The sequence below is a fragment of the Lucilia cuprina genome, chromosome 2, assembly GCF_022045245.1.
Source record: "Lucilia cuprina isolate Lc7/37 chromosome 2, ASM2204524v1, whole genome shotgun sequence".
NCBI lineage: Eukaryota > Metazoa > Arthropoda > Insecta > Diptera > Calliphoridae > Lucilia > Lucilia cuprina.
Genome location: NC_060950.1, coordinates 14,546,132 through 14,562,650, shown reverse-complemented (window position 1 = coordinate 14,562,650; position 16,519 = coordinate 14,546,132). Strand labels below are relative to the sequence as shown.

At 30.3% G+C, this 16,519-nt stretch overlaps 6 protein-coding genes across 8 annotated transcripts in view; 3 read left to right on the top strand and 3 right to left on the bottom strand.

Annotated features, from left to right (window-relative positions):
- Positions 1-309: 309 nt before the first annotated feature.
- Positions 310-2,124, bottom strand: LOC111686622 (N6-adenosine-methyltransferase non-catalytic subunit). The gene is made up of 4 exons (XM_023448992.2): positions 1,897-2,124; positions 1,595-1,825; positions 1,186-1,528; positions 310-1,125 (listed from the first exon to the last, which is right to left on the bottom strand). The coding sequence occupies exons 1-4, from the start codon at positions 1,960-1,962 to the stop codon at positions 512-514; spliced, it is 1,254 nt and encodes a 417-aa protein (XP_023304760.2). The 5' UTR covers positions 1,963-2,124; the 3' UTR covers positions 310-511.
- Positions 2,125-2,635: 511 nt separating this feature from the next.
- On the top strand, positions 2,636-4,108 carry LOC111686621 (tumor suppressor candidate 3). The gene is made up of 4 exons (XM_023448991.2): positions 2,636-2,837; positions 2,965-3,691; positions 3,768-3,930; positions 3,991-4,108. Exons 1-4 carry the CDS (start codon positions 2,748-2,750, stop codon positions 4,004-4,006), a joined length of 996 nt encoding a protein of 331 aa, XP_023304759.2. The 5' UTR covers positions 2,636-2,747; the 3' UTR covers positions 4,007-4,108.
- A 104-nt stretch (positions 4,109-4,212) lies between these two features.
- Positions 4,213-5,699, bottom strand: LOC111686624 (polyprenol reductase). Its single transcript, XM_023448994.2, has 3 exons — positions 4,987-5,699; positions 4,624-4,925; positions 4,213-4,562 (listed from the first exon to the last, which is right to left on the bottom strand). Exons 1-3 carry the CDS (start codon positions 5,561-5,563, stop codon positions 4,470-4,472), a joined length of 972 nt encoding a protein of 323 aa, XP_023304762.2. The 5' UTR covers positions 5,564-5,699; the 3' UTR covers positions 4,213-4,469.
- A 1,546-nt stretch (positions 5,700-7,245) lies between these two features.
- Positions 7,246-11,022, bottom strand: LOC111686623 (epsilon-sarcoglycan). 2 transcript variants are annotated; one of them, XM_023448993.2, is made up of 5 exons: positions 10,300-11,022; positions 9,810-10,232; positions 7,955-8,086; positions 7,713-7,853; positions 7,246-7,656 (listed from the first exon to the last, which is right to left on the bottom strand). In XM_023448993.2, exons 1-5 carry the CDS (start codon positions 10,857-10,859, stop codon positions 7,551-7,553), a joined length of 1,362 nt encoding a protein of 453 aa, XP_023304761.2. In that variant the 5' UTR covers positions 10,860-11,022; the 3' UTR covers positions 7,246-7,550. The 2 variants fall into 2 exon arrangements, with proteins under 2 accessions (XP_023304761.2, XP_046812631.1); XM_046956675.1 differs by lacking the exon at positions 7,955-8,086 and having other exon boundaries at positions 10,300-11,011.
- A 947-nt stretch (positions 11,023-11,969) lies between these two features.
- Positions 11,970-13,867, top strand: LOC111686619 (dolichyl-phosphate beta-glucosyltransferase). 2 transcript variants are annotated; one of them, XM_023448989.2, is made up of 7 exons: positions 11,970-12,024; positions 12,130-12,203; positions 12,297-12,471; positions 12,742-12,947; positions 13,009-13,196; positions 13,262-13,399; positions 13,474-13,867. In XM_023448989.2, exons 2-7 carry the CDS (start codon positions 12,132-12,134, stop codon positions 13,673-13,675), a joined length of 981 nt encoding a protein of 326 aa, XP_023304757.2. In that variant the 5' UTR covers positions 11,970-12,024; positions 12,130-12,131; the 3' UTR covers positions 13,676-13,867. The 2 variants fall into 2 exon arrangements, with proteins under 2 accessions (XP_023304757.2, XP_046809995.1); XM_046954039.1 differs by lacking the exon at positions 11,970-12,024 and having other exon boundaries at positions 12,043-12,203.
- Positions 13,868-15,783: 1,916 nt separating this feature from the next.
- LOC111686627 (tyrosine-protein kinase Btk29A-like) overlaps positions 15,784-16,519 on the top strand; it is a 78,309-nt gene continuing 77,573 nt past the window's right edge. Inside the window, exon 1 of the mRNA XM_046947921.1 lies at positions 15,784-15,961. The gene's annotated coding sequence lies outside the window, so the exon portion shown is untranslated. The remainder of the gene's footprint in view (positions 15,962-16,519) is intronic.

Genomic DNA, 16,519 nt, shown 5'->3' with positions numbered 1-16,519 from the left:
ATATTTTAATATATTTTGGTAGATAGATATATAGATAGATAGATAGATAGATAGATAGATAGATAGATAGATAGATAGATAGATAGATAGATAGATAGATAGATAGATAGATAAATAGATAAAGTGATAGATAAATAGATAATTTGACATCTGAACTTTTTTTGAAGACTACTTTTAATAAAAATGTAATGAATAGCAGTAAAACAACAACGAAATTTATAAAAACGTCAAATTCATTTCTTTAATATTTGAAATAGTAAAATGCTTATAGATTTTTTAAATAGTATACACAACATTTGTTCTGCTTTAACTTTAATAAATAAATCTGCAACGATAAGAAAACTTTAAATGTAAATCATAAAATTTTGTTACAAAATGAGAATTATTATAAAAAAAAGAAAACTTATACTGATGAGAAAAAGAACACTGATTATTAAAATATAAGTATTGTAGTTTTATAAAAGAAAAAATTCTCTTGTAATTCAGTATTTAAAAGTATTAATCCACAGTTTTATCTACCTCGACCGCGACCACGAGGGCCAAAACCACGACCACGTCCCCTTATAATCTTACTATTAGCTGGAGGACTTTTAGGTCTTAAAGACTCAATACGTGTAGTACAGCCGGTGGCGGGTGCCTCGGCAAAGTAAGTTTGATAAAGTTCGGCGTTGAAATTGGAATTTGTTAATTCGGGTCCCACAGTTAGCCAGCCAGGTCTAATGCTAGAATCACGACCAAATAAATGTAAACGTCGTCGACCCAAACAGAAATGTTCTATAATATGAAAGATTTCAATGGGTTTTTCAAAGGAACCAAACTCATCCTCTTCGGATATAATTAAATCAATATCGACGTTGGCGTGTATAAAATCACCATCCGTTGAACGTCTTACGGTGCCCTTAATGCCCATTAAACAATGTTCTTTAGTACGCTGAAAAACAGCTTTGGGTTCCAATTGTTTAGAATGACCGGGTTTATTAATATTAGTGCGTATCCAGCAAATATCTTCGCAACGTCTAAAGCCCCACTTTTTCAGGCAATTGCGGCCCATATCCAAACCCTCCGAAGAGCCACACCAAAGGAAGACAAATGAACGATGTGCAGCTATCTCGCCAACATCTAGATCTAAGAAAAAAGATTAAAAATTATTAAAACATCGAAGAAATTATGTTGTGCGTAACTCACTTAATATTTCATCCCAGTTCCAAAACACTCTCGGTGCACCACCCACTGTAGCTACCGAAGGCGCTGCCCGGGCATATTCCTCTAAAGGCGGCTCTATCAAAATAACATCAAACTTGGTCCCCAATGTTTTAATATCTAAATGTTTTAAGTCGGCTTTTAAATACATGGGTGCCGAAGCGGTATCCTGTATTAGTTTGTCCTTAAGCCTTATAAGTTCTCTTAATTTTGGATACTCTTCAAAACGGTCAGCCAAACCAACATCACGTATAAAATTTTGTGGTCTTTGACCGGTATCGACAAAATGTTGGCAGTAATCATTGTGAGGATTAGATGATTGTGTACCCTAGAATTTGGCCATACAAGATATAACAGATTCATTTTATGGCTAATTTCTTCATCAGTTAGTTACCTTTAAAAATGTTGATGAATCCCTATAAATAATTTCTCCCGGTGTCTTTTTGGCCACCACTCCCTCATCCTCGTCCTGGACACCACCACCGCCGGCACGCTGATTATTGTGAACAGCAACACCTTTTAGAGCACTTGTGCCAAAACTGCCGGAACTTAAGCTAGCATTAGGATTTGAATCGTTTGCTGTGCCCAAAGCAATCTTCAGCTCATCAACACTTGACAAACCTAGCTGCAATGGAAAATTATTAAAAAATTGGTGAAATTAACGATTGAGCCTTCTTTGTCGGTTTGACTGCCTACCGTTTGTGCTAACAATTGTTTACGTTTGCGAGATCGCTCCTGAGAGCTTTTTAAAACATCACTCATTATTAGTGCTTTGCTACAGCACTAATAATAGTTGGTAATTTTATTCGTATATATATTTTATTAATCCAGTTTCGTTTGAAAAAGTTTTATAGATTTATATTTATTAAAACAATGCGGCAGTGTTAAAGAAAAAAATGAGAGCGGCTTTTTGTTATAAGACGAATTTACACTAGTAGGCTTTACTGCAACAATTGATTTAGTAAATGTTATATTGAGACTGTCAGATTTCATATATAAAAACAGTGTTTCTTTTAACAAAACTGTCAAATTTCATGAATTTCTGTGAATTGTAGATTACCCAAAATAAATGTAGCTTTAGTTCCGCAAATAATAATTTGGCATCACTTTTTTAACTGCACTCATGCACAACATCATTCACAATTATTAAAAAGGCTGCCAATACAATATATATATATATGCATATGTTAAATATAATATCGTTTTATGTATAATTTAATGTTTAATAGTAATCTATTTTTAAGAAAAAGACAAATCTAGTTATTAAAAATATAATTGTTTAAATGACTTATTCTCTTATCTTTATATAACAGAATTTTGATTTTTTACCCCTGTTACATTATTCCAAAACATTGGCATCCCTTCTTAATAACTCACAATTGTTATCTTTGACATTTGTCAAATGCATGTTCTTCTCAATTATATTGAGAGAGAGCGATAGCAAAGTTTTTTTTTCGTTTAGTGTTTTGTCGAGGTGCCTGCGAGAAGAAAAATTTAACAATTTTATCTATTTAATTTAAGTAGTTTTAATTAATACAAACAGCAAAATGAAAGTTTTATATAAAACCTTGCTGTTTGCAGTGACATTAATGGCTGGCTTTTTAATCCTGAGCACAACGGCCCAAAGTAAACAAAAGGTAAAATAATACAAGAAACTAACAAATACAGGGTGTATGTTAATAGGCCACGTCATTGTGGTTGTAACGAGAAAATGTACACAAGCCAATAAAATGCCGGTAAATTATGATATTCTTTTATTTCTAGGTCGGTCTATCGATATCGGAAAAGGTGCAAAACTTAATGGAGATGAATAATAAAAAGGCTCTCTTACGTTTTAATGGCCAAAAGTTTAGGGAATATGTTAAGAATTCACCGCGTAACTATTCGATGATTGTTATGTTAACTGCCTTGGCACCTTCACGTCAATGTCAAATCTGTAGACATGCCCATGATGAATTCCAAATTGTCGCCCAATCTTATAGATTTTCACCGGTCTACTCTAACAAGGTGTTCTTTGCCATGGTTGATTTTGATGAAGGTTCAGATGTTTTTCAAATGTTACGCTTGAATACCGCACCGGTCTTTATGCATTTCCCCGCCAAGGGTAAACCAAAGGGTGCTGATACTATGGATATACATCGTGTTGGTTTTGCTGCTGATGCTATAGCTAAATTTGTGGCCGAACGTACCGATGTACAGATACGTGTATTCCGTCCACCTAATTATTCTGGTACGGTGGCTATGATTACCTTGGCTGCCCTGGTTGGTGGCTTTTTATATATGAGACGTAATAATTTGGAATTCTTGTACAACAAATCAATATGGGGTGCCATAGCGGTGTTTTTCTGTTTTACCATGATTTCGGGACAAATGTGGAATCACATACGTGGTCCACCTTTGGTACATAAATCACAAAATGGTGGTGTTGCCTACATACACGGCTCATCACAGGGTCAATTAGTTGTAGAGACCTATATTGTATTAGGTTTAAGTATGTTTAGTTTGTTTTTTTGTTTTAATTGATTTTGTGGCACTGATCTATGCAACTCTCACTCTATTTCCTTTAGATGCTTTAATTTTCTTTGGCATGGTTTTACTAACGGAAGCTGGAAGTCAAACGGACCAGCGCAAAGGACGTATTATGGCCATAGTTGGTTTAGCTTTTCTGGCTATTTTCTTTTCATTTCTGTTATCGGTATTTCGCTCTAAAGCTCAGGGTTATCCTTACAGGTATAAGCTGTGAATTGTTTTACTTTTATTGTTAACTATAAATATTCTTTTTATTTACAGTTTTCTTTTTAAATAAATTAAATGCACTGAGTTCAAAAATTCCTGAAGACGAGATAATAAATAAAACATTTTTGAAATATTATAGATTTTCCTATATATTTCAAATTTTGCAAATGAAGTAATGTTTTTGTTTTGTATAAAACATATTTAAAAAAACACACACACACAATAAAAAAAGATCTTTTTCAATTATTTTATTTATATTAGTAAAAAGATGTAAAATGTAGAATAGTTTTGATATGATTTCAATTTCATTTTAAGGTTTAAATCGGAATCTGATGGGAAATTTGTTAGTCTGTATTGCAATCTGCTTACTTTTTTACAATTCACTTCTTTACTTAATTGAATTTATTAAATCTCTTAAAATTCTATTTATACATAAATAAATAAGTTACAGTTTTTGCTTAAATAGAATGTGATATGATTGATGTTATTAACAAATGCATCTCAATATATTGCAACCAGCTTCGTGTTGTCCTTTATAAAATAAAAGGAATTAAAGCTTTTCTAAATTTGGGATAATTTTTAAAGTTTTCTTTATACCACTGATGCGTCAACAAAGCATTCATGATCTAAAATAGAAATTATATTAATGCAATTCTTATATGATTGAGAGAAAAAACATAAACTTACCTGATTACTTAACACCCACACAACAACTAATTTCCAAGTGAAACTCTGACCCAAAAGACCCAATAAAACAATATACATTAGGATTTCAAAGAACATATGAGGCGATGAAATGAAATTAAAGAAACCGCCAGAAGGCAAAAGATGTTTTTCAGTAGCCACTTGACCGGTCTTAGCATCTTTGCGTAAATTCACTAAAATCATATTCGATTTGTACTGTTGTGACCAACTGAAGTGGAACAAGAATATACAAAGGTACTGAAGTATAGAAATTTTAGCAAAACTAAAGCTAGACGGGGTAGAGCCTAAAAGAAATGTAATATTAATAAAAATCATAAAAAATTTATTAAATTCTTTTCGAGTTACCTCTAACAAAACCTTCGGTATTACTCAGCAAAGCCAATATGGCACCAAAATAATGCAAATAACCCACTAAATAATGGGATAAATTAATTTTACTTTTCTTCGAGAATATTTGCACAAAGTTTGTCTCATAGAAACGTCGGCCACACTGTAAAGTCATTAATACACTGGCCACTAAAGCACTATTCGAATCGATTAAAACTTTACGATTTGACACACCACCAGCTACAAAATCTAAAAACTCCAATACATATTCGGGAGCTTCAATATGCATTATTATACCTTTAAGTACCAGATATAAAGCCAACATAGACCAGCTGAAGGCAAACACATAAAAGTGTGCAAACCATGACTTGGGCACCTCCATTTTTGATACCAACTTATCTTCGGTGCCCTTGTGACAGTGTTTGCCATAGCGATAAGATTGTCTGATAAATGTTGGTAGCAACGGTTCCACCAAATTCATTAGACTACCCAATAGCACAATTATTATAGTGAAACCTATGAAAATGGTATTCACTATATGAATATTGTATTTATCTATTAGATCGTAAGAATCTTTAAGCAATTGAGACAACATGTTTGTTGTTTTAACACTTTGTACACAGATTATGGTTATTTAATAGAAAATGTTCATTTAATATCGTCAAATTGATTTCTTATCAGTAAATCCAAAAAAAAACTTTCTTTTTCTGTTTGTTTAACTAGTGCACTTAGAAGAGAAAAATGAAAAAAAAAACAATTGTTTGGTTTCCGCGGTTATTGTGAATGTTTTTGATAATCGTATTCTCTCCCTCTCTCTCTCTCTTTAAAATATCTTTTGAGCATGCTCCACATATAGTAATGCCAGACTGGATATTTATAAAATTAATGCTTTTGCCGGTTGTTTACGAATTCCTTTAATATTTCCTATTAAAGAAAAATTTTAATAAATTATTTAATTTAGAAAATATTTAATATATTCTTAATATAACCATATATGGCAATATGCCTATTAAATATGTATCTATATGTATTTCTTAATTTTGTTCTTTATTGTGAAGGAATCGCATAATATATATTCTGGATCCTTATAGATAGCGGAATCGATTAAACCATGTCCGTCTGTTTGTATTCTTGTTAAAATCAGTTTTTAGAGGACCCTAGATACCGGCGATATCCGTTTATTCAATACTTCTGTTAGACATGCTTTCGTTAAGATTGCTATTTAAAATTAGCAAAGTCGCTCTATCAATAACGAAGATATTAGCAAAAATTCGAAACAACCTCTGAAAATTTCATCAAAATTTGAGTTTTTTTATTCATGCTCTTGTACTCTTCTTTATAAAAACAAGGCAGAGCGAAAGCAGCGGAGCAAGAGTAGCAGAGCGGTAGCAGCACTAGTGTGGAGCCTGGCTTAAGTTAAAAGCCATAAAAGGAAACTTTTTGTTACTTTTTCATAGGTATGTAGTGTCTGAATTAGGCGAGAATCCATAAAAGGGAAATTTTTGGTATTTTTTCCTTTATATCCTTTTTGAATATTCTATAATATTGAACCTAAGAACATGAAATTAAGTATGTAGAGTCCGGATTAGAGTAGAACACATCAAAGGGGATTTTTTGGTACTTTTTCGTTCTACTTTTTGAGTTTTCTATAATAATGAACCTAGAAATTAAGTATGTGGAGTCTGAATTAGGTGAGAACCCATAAAAGGTAATTTTTTGGTACTTTTTCGTTTTTCAAGAGGTACTTTTTGAATATTTTATAATAATGAATCTAGAAACATGAAATTAAGTATTTTGAACCCGAAGTAAGTGATGTGAAAGAGGAGTTTTTTATACTGACTGTTTTTTTTTAACACACCATGTTGAAGGGCTTATAAGATAACTGATAACTGAAAAACACGAAACATATATTAAACCAGGTTTAATCAAAGAATGAAGATTATCTTTATCAGAAAAACTCGCCCTAAATGTTTATTTAAATTTTTTCTAAAATTTGACATTTTATAAAAGTGATATTTGCAAAAATTAGCTGTTCATTGTTTATGTTTTTGACTGAAAAGTTGGCAATACTAAGTTAACTGATCCTAGATCCACAACTGAAAAACACAATCATCGGTTAAAGTCCGCCTAAACTTGTTTCGAGTTTAATCTAAAGTTAAACCTAGTTTAACTGAATGGTAAGAACCCCGCTGTAAATCGACTCAGAAAGTGATTCTGAGCCGATTAATATACTTTAAGGTGTAGAAAATTTCGAAATTGTTTTAAAAATTACAAAAATTTAACTCATTGAAGAATGTTTTTTTATTTACTGTTAATAAGTTTTAACTTTTTGTTGTAAAATATGAATATTATTAGTAATTAAGAGTAATAGATATGTATTTTCTACATTATTTGATATCTTGACTAGTTTTAAATGATGTATTATAGCAATTGATTAGCAAATGTTTTTCATTGTAAATTTTTCAATATTAATTGATTATTATGTAAGTTTTAATTAATATATCTGTAAGTGCTACAGTTTTCTCTTCATTAACTCATTTTGCATTTCTCTAGCAATACAAAATGCGTGGAGTAGTTGGTTGTCAAATATCCACACCACTGCGAGACAAGGTGCCACCCTTATATGGTGGTGGTTTGGGACGCAAATAGGTATTTGGTGGACTGTCAGCCTGATAATAGCTATTGGGACTTTAAAAAGCAAAAAGAAATTATTTCAATGCAAAACAATGTATAATTAGATTTACCTTTGCGAACGCATGCTTATATTATCCAATAAACAGTTGGGATCCTTTAAACTTTTAAGAGTTGTAACAGGTTGGGAATTTGTATCCGAATATTGTACCATTTGTACAGTTGATGATGTGGTAGGATACGATTCCTTATAGCTAAAGAAAATGAAAAATAATTTGTCAAAATTTTTGGAATTTTTGTTATTTTCGAAAAAAAAAAAAATGTTGAAAAATTAAATAAATAACTAGATAGGCACCTTTTATCGTTTTTGTTATTATCTTCATTTTGTTTTTCATCTTCTGATTCAGAGTCATGTGCAGAATTAACACATTCTTCTTCACAAATATGAAAAATATTATCGAAAAAATATTCCGATTGTGGATCGTGTCTAAAATAAAAAATATAAATTTCAAACAAAAAAATAAATAAATTAAAAATAATAAATAAAATTTAAAATTTTTCTATAAAAAAGAAAATTCAACGCAAATTTTCTGTAAAAAGATATCAACAAACAGTTTATGTAAAATAAACATTTATATTTATATTGATCAATTTGGATCACGACGCATTTAAATGGATTGATGAATAACTCGGGTATGCTACACTTTCAATATTTTTTACGTCAGTATTTCCATATACCCTTCACCATGGTATGCTATCAAAAACTCTTCTTTCAAATCACTTACTTTGGCCTGAACTTACTTAATTTCATGTTTCTAGATTCAATATTATAGAAACTTCAAAAAATACTTTTTGCAGAACGAAAAAGTACCAAAAATTCCCTTCGATTTGTTCTCGTCTACTCCGGTCTCTACATACTTTATTTCATGTTTGTAAGTTCATTATTACAGAAAACTCAAAAAATAACTTCTGAAAAACGAAAAAGTACCATAAAGTTCACTTTTTCCGGTTCTTACCTAATTCCGACTCTACACACATAATTTCATGTTTCTGGGTTCATTTTTATAGAAAACTCAAAAAGTACCTTTTGAAAAACGAAAAAGTACCAAAAAGTTCCATTTTATGTGTTCTCACCTAATATCGAATCTACATACTCAATTTTATGTACCTAGGTCCAACATTATAGAATATTCAAAAAGTACCTTTGGAAAAACGCAAAAGTATCAAAAAGTTGCCTTTTATGGATCTCATCTAATTCAGACTCCACATACTTAATTTCATATTTCTAGGTTCAATATTATAAAAAATTCAAAAAGTACATTTAAAAAAAAAAAACAAAAAAGTACCAAAAAGTTAAATTTTTTTGGTACTCGCCTAATTCCGACTCTACATACTTAATTTCATGTTTTTAGGTTCAATATTCAAAATGTACTATTTGTGGAACGAAAAAGTACCAAAAAATCGCCTTTGACGTATATAAAATATTCAAAAAGTACCTTTTGAAAATCGAAAATTACCAAAAAGTTTCCTTTTATGGTTTCTAACTTAAGCCAGGCTCCTCATAATAAATTTCATGTTTCTAGCCAATAACAACACCCTAGTGCTGCTCTCGCTCTGCTACTTTTGCTCTGCTGTTCTCGCTCTGCCTTGTTTTTATAAAGAGTACAATAACAAAATTTACCGTATGATTATGTATTTTGTTCTTGTTTTTTGCAATTTCTGTCTGAGCATGAATAAAAAATCTAAATTTTTAATGACATTTTCAGAGGTTGTCTCGAATTTTTGTTCACATATCCGTTATTTATGGACCGATTTTGCTGATTTTTAATAGCGATCTTCCCGAAAGCATGTCTAACAGGATTACTGAAGATTCGGATCTCGTCGATATCTGGGGTCCTCTAAAAACTGATTTTAACAAACAGACAGACAGACGGACATGTCTTAATCGACTTCGCTGTCTACAAGGATCCAGAATATATATACTTTATAGGGTTGGAAAATTAGAAATTACAAACGGAATGACAAACTTATATATACTCTTCTCACGAAGGTATAGGGTATAATTATCAAAAAATATATCGAAAATTGTCTATAAAAAGAAAAAAAGTCATTCTCGAGTCTACAAAAAGAAAAATTTTTCGAAAAAAAATAATTTTTAATACTAAATAATGAAATATTTCAAAATACAAGTAATTACTAAGTATACTTACAATTTCTGATGTTTGAAACACAAACTTGCAGTTAGAATACCACATAGTACACCAAATATCATGCCTGGTATGGCCAAAGCAAAAGCAAATTCATCAATATAATTACGAACAGGAACATCAGAACGAGCCAAACCATGCCAACGATCTTCACGTCTTCTCAGATTACCAGTTTCAACTATATTAGCATTAACCTTGTTGCTATTGGAACTATCATGATTATGATGTAAAACTTCAGGATCAATTTCGGCACCCACCATTTTAAAAGCACACCAGTCAAGTTTAAAGCCAACATTTTCGAATATTTTCTGAACTGAAGTTCGTTTGTAGGTGCAAGAGGGCAGTTTATAGAGAGGACGTACCTCTTCCTGTAACTGTTTAAGACGTTCGGAAAATTTGGCAAAACTACCCAGGTGGACAATGACTCTGAAAATGGTAATGAAATATAGGTTAATGATATACATATATATACTTAGTAAACTTTTCTAACTACCCCTCATGCTGTTGAGGTCTCAAGGGCAAACGGCCACCCATATTCACGGCCGATTCCATAAACACCAAACTTAAATCGGCATCACTTTCTGGCCACAAATCTTTACGGAAAATATTACGTAAATTCTCTACTCTGCCGGGATCCATTAAATGTACCCAATTTAAATTATCAATTTTCATTTGCACCACATTGGGGGCATGAAATTTCGATTGAATTTTTAACAATAACTCCGAACGTCTTGTTTCATAGTTTTGTTTATTTAATGCGACAATTTCCAAGGTAATTGTCTTGGCGGCTAATTCGGCGGGTGGGGTACCATATAGAAAACCAGCATGATGTTCCTGACTATACATATAACGCATCCAAGATGGTAAATCTGGATAGGATTTCAAAGAGGGTGTATAACGAAATTGTTCATTAATCACTTGATGTGTCCAGTTAAACATAACGGGTTCAATTTTAAAGGTATACAATTCTCCCACTGAGGCCTGATCTAAAAGTTGAGCCTTCGAGGCCAACACCAGACAGCACAAGGTTGTTAATATTTTTAATATAATCATTTTTATATGTATTGATTTGATGTTATTATTTTAATATATAAACATTTCTTGGTTGTTTTTTAATTGGTTGTACTTATTTTTATTTAATTTTTTTTATAAATTTAATACTTTTAAATAAAATTTTACTTCCGTAAAAAAATTCTGTGATTTTTCTCTTCAGTTATGTATCTGCGAAAATAGTTTTTACTTATATTTTCTTTTATATTTAATGTTGTTGTTGTTTTGTATATATTTTTGGAGCATGTTATTTGTGGAGAGAGAATATTTGTATATATATTACGGTAATTGAGAGATATAAACAGAGAACATAACGGCCAAATATAAAACCAACTCTGTTTTATAATAACTAAACAAAATAATGCCAGATTTATTGATAACATTTTTAAGAAATTAATATTTACTTTTTGCATTTTATGAAAAGTCGATTTTTCAACCTTTCGACTTTTTTCATTTAAATAAAAGTCCACTTTTCGACTATAAGTATTTTATAAATAGTCGTTTTTCGACTTTTTCCGAATTTTTCGACTTTTTGACTTTTTTGACTTTTTTTGACTTTTTCCGACTTTGTTCGACTTTTCGATTTTTTCGACTTTTTTCCGACTAATTTTTGACTTTTTCCAGTTTTTCCGACTATTTTAAAGTTTTTGACTTTTTTTCCACTTTTTTAAAATTTTTGACTTGTTTCTACAATTTTCGATTTCTCGACTTTTTCCGACTTTTCGACTTTTTACGACTTTTTGACTTATCGACTTTTTTCGACTTATCGACATTTTTCAACTTTTCGAGTTTCAGACTTTTCGGCTTTTTTCGACTTTTATTCACAAAGTCGACTTTTTGACTTTTTTCACAGACAATAGTCGAGTTATCGACTTTTTTGGAACAAAATAGTAGACTTTGACTTTTCGACAAAAAGTCGATTGTTCGATTATTCGAAAGTCGATTTATAGAACCCAACTTTTTACTTTATTTTAAGATTTTCCCCTGATTTATTAATAATGTTGTTTTTTTAATATATAAGCAAAATATGGCAACACTCATTTTGATACCAGAATAATAAACATTCACAATAATGACAACACCTCGCAATTTAAAACAACAACAATAAATACTTGACATTAACTGTCATCCAACCTCTAAATTTTTAGTAATTTTTCACGATAACAAAATATTGTTTTATATTTACACAAAAACTTTAGAAATACGTGGCGTTTTTAACAAAATTTCATTAAAATTTAAAATGTTTAATTAGCCTACAACTATCGTATTACAAATATGGCATTTTTAGAATATTTACAATTAATACTATTCATTAGTTCCGCTATATTTGCGGCACTTTTAATATCGGTAAGAAGGCTTGGAGAAATAGTGATCACATTAATGTATAACCACTCCTACCGGCAAGCAGTAAATAGTATATTTATTTTGTTCCTCTTTTAGCTATTTATAGTACAAAAGTCAATAACAACTCCTTTACCGATTATAAAAAGGCACAAACAAGAGAAAACCTATTTGGATCCAAATATTTTGAAAAATTATGAATTCCCGAGTATAGAAGATGAGCCTAGTTTAGATTTAAGTGTCATAGTACCAGCATATAATGAGGAACAACGTAGTAAGTATTAACTGGGGTATATTTTAACATATTCTTATTATTTTGAAGAATTGTGTCAAAACAATTATTTCAATTAATTAATCATCATTAAGATAAGAAAAATGAATTGTGATCCTAATCGATATAAGTCCAATGATGTCAGTAAGATAATGACATTTGGTTGTACATATAATTGTTCTGTTCAAAAAGCAAATTGTCTCATTGGTATTGTTACACGTTCTTTCATAAATTTTAATTTGTTGTTGTAAACATAAAAAATTCTTATTACAGTGCCGGTTATGTTGGATGAATGTCTAGAGTTTCTAGAGTCAAAAAGTAAGGCTGGAAATTTTACATATGAGATCATTGTCGTCAGTGATGGCAGTTCAGATGGCACAGTTTCTTTAGCACTAAAATACTCGAAAAAGTATACAGTCAATAAAGTACGTGTCTTGGAATTAATCGAAAATCGTGGTAAAGGTGGAGCAGTAAGACTGGTATGTTCTAATAGGAATTATTGAATTGTAGAAATGTATATTTTTCTTTTATAATTTCTAGGGTATGTTAAGTGCCCGTGGTCGTCATTTACTATTCGCTGATGCAGATGGTGCCACCAAGTTTTCGGATTATGATAAGTTGGCTGAGGCAATAACGTCTATAGCTGGCAATTGGCAAGAAGATGCTGTTGTCATAGGCTCGAGGGCACATTTGGAAAAAGAAGCCATTGCTTCTAGAAGTGCTTTTAGGTAAATGAAGTGTTTATAACCAAAATTTATTTATTTTTCTATTCATTTTTGTGTTATTTCCTTAGAACTTTTCTCATGCATGGTTTCCATTTCCTAGTGTGGCTATTCGCTGTGCGCTCTGTGAAAGATACCCAATGCGGTTTTAAACTGTTGACAAGAGCGGCAGCTAATAAGCTGTTCAAAAGTTTACACGTTGAAAGATGGTGGGTTTAATATAACAAGCTATTTTTTTCAGTGTAGAAACATTTTCAATGTTTTTTTTTCATTCTCTTTATAGGGCTTTTGATGTTGAACTTTTGTATTTAGTTGAACGTCTTAACATTCCAGTTCGTGAGGTGGCCGTCAATTGGCAAGAGATAGAAGGTTCAAAATTAACCCCCTTCTGGTCATGGATACAGATGGGTACCGATTTATTTTTAATTTGGTTCCGTTATTTGGTTGGCGCTTGGCAAATCGATATTAAATCTCATAAGGAATAATTTTTGTTTTGTTATTGGCTTCCTTATAACTTTCCAAAATTTTAAGTTTTTCTTTTTTTTTATAAAGTTTTATACTTTTTCTATAAAGTATTTTTAAAGATTTTTTTTTGATGTAAGATCTAAAATTACTTTTTAATATCGTAATTAATGAATATAAAGTTTTTTTATCTTATAAAGTCAAGTTTCATTTGGAAACGAATGGGTTCTTTCTGATCTACATACATGTATATAAAATTATTTTTTATACCAAAGGCCAGACTCTTTACATGTCTAGACTAGACCAATGTTGACGATGGCTTCTCTTTAGGGTTCTATAAATCGACTTTAGAATAATCGAACAATCGACTTTTTGTCGAAAAAAGTCGAAGTCGACTATTTTGTTTCAAAAAAGTCGACAACTCGACTGTGAAAAAAGTCGAAAAGTCGTAAAAAGTCAAAAAAGGTCGATAAGTCGAAAAATGTCGAAAATTGTAGAAACAAGTCAAAAATAGTCGAAAATTTTAAAAAAGTGGAAAAAAGTCAAAAACTCTAAAATAGTCGGAAAAACACGAAAAAAGTCAAAAAATAGTCGGAAAAAAGTCGAAAATAGTCAAAAAGTCAAAAAAATTGAAAAGTCGGAAAAAGTCGAAAAAGGTCGAAAAGTCGAACATTGTAGAAACAAGTCAAAAATAGTCGAAAATTTTAAAAAAGTGGAAAAAAAGTCAACAACAATAAAATAGTCGGGAAAACTCGAAAAAAACTAAAAAAAGTCGAAAAAAGTCAAAAAAATCGAAAAGTCGACTATTTATAAAATATTTATAGTCGAAAAGTCTACTTTTAATTAAATGAAAAAAGTCGAAAAGTCGACTTTTAACTAAATGAAATAAGTCGAAAAGTTGACTTTTCGTTTCAACTATAGAACCCTACTTCTCATTCATTATCTAAGTTTTTTAAATTAACTTTTCAAAAAATCATTCTAGTATTGACATCTAGACATTTTAATGTAGTAAAAATCTCTTCAAAACAGGAATCCAGCTTTATGTAACTATTAACTATCTGCAACGATAAAACCAACTTAGAAATATCTCATAGTTTATGAATTAATCATAAAAATCTAAAACTTTTCAAAATACTATATTTCTTTATTAAACTTTGTCAAGACAGTTAACTGACAACTGTTAACTTGTTATTTCAAGCTGGCAATGCTTTGACATAGAAATGTTAACACAGGCTTAAAAAAACACACATATAAAATATAAAAATAAACAACAAAACCCGTGGATTTAAAGTAAATTAAATATATTTTAACAAATCTTATGGATTTATTTTACCTTAATTAGTTAATTATAAAATTTTAACTGATATTTTAAAGTAAAAAACTTCTTACTACTCTTTCCACTTGCCAAAAAGACAACTCTGGCTTTACAGCAGCAGTAACAACAACAACAGAGAGCGCACATTAAACAAAATAGTAGTAGCAGATAGAATTTTAAAGTGAACAGTGTTTTAGTTAAAAGTTATGGTGATTTTTTGACAAATAAACTAAGAAATAAACAATAAAAATACGTAAAAATTAATTATAAATATTAAACATATAATAATAAATAGTAAAACGAAAGAAAATTATTAAAAAATCATGCAAAATCCTTAAATTTTCATTAAAAGAAAAAAACTAACAGCAACAAGTGGTTTCGTATGCATTTTCGGCATTTTGGTTTTCCTTTTTTTGCTTTTTCATATTCAATAACAACAAGAACAATCGGTAAAAAATTCCTGTAGGGAATGCAGCAACAACAATACAATCAAGCAGAAAACAAAAACACCAGACAAAAACAAGAATCCAATCAGAGTTTTTTTTGCTGTGTTATTATTTGTGTGTGAGTTCGTTAGTGTGTGTTGAAAAAAAAAACAAGAAATAAAAGAAATATACAAAATATTCCAAGAATTAAAAAGGAATAAAATTAAAAAGAAATTTTTATATAAAATTTATACAACAAGCAAATTACTATAAAATTGTATAATTATAAAATAACAAAATATAATAATTTAATAAAACTAGCTACCTATAATATTATTTTTAAAGAAACTGAAAGTGCCATTACTTGTTAATTTTGTTTTTGTTAAAAAAAAAACAACAACAATAATAACATTAAAAACCTCTTCGCGCCTTAATTAGTTTTTTTTCCTCTCATCATTAATATTACTTTGTTTTGTTTTAAAAATTAACTTATAAATAAAATAACTTAATTAAACATCAACAATAACAACGTGCCATTACTTAAGCCATCATTAACAACAATTTTTCGGGTAAGTAAAACTTATCTTAACACGTTTTCTTTAAAGGGCCCGTGTGTAATTATTATAGAATAAATATGTACTTAACAATTTATTGTTTTTAATGGCATCCAATTGGCGTGAGTCATGTCTATTAGTTTATTAGGCTAATTTGGCATTCTTTAATTTGCATGCCCATTTTTGGTTTCCATCACAAAACTATCAACTTAAAACATTTTAAATACTTATTTGGTGGTTTCTTTATTCTGAATCATTATTCAAATTACCTACGTCTTTGATTTGTTATATTTTTTGTAACATTTAAATGACCTTGAGAGTTCAAAAGTTTGGAAGATCAAGTTGTAGGGTTTTTCAATTGACAATTTTTTGGGAGGTATGTATGTATGTTTGTAGGTACACACCGCCATCATTTAGAAACTGGAACTGATTTGAACTAGAAATGAACTAGAACTGAACTAGAATTGGACTAGAACTGGACTAGAACTGGACTAGAACTGGACTAGAACTGAACTAGAACTGAACTAGAACTGAACTAGAACTGAACTAGAACTGAACTAGAACTGAACTAGA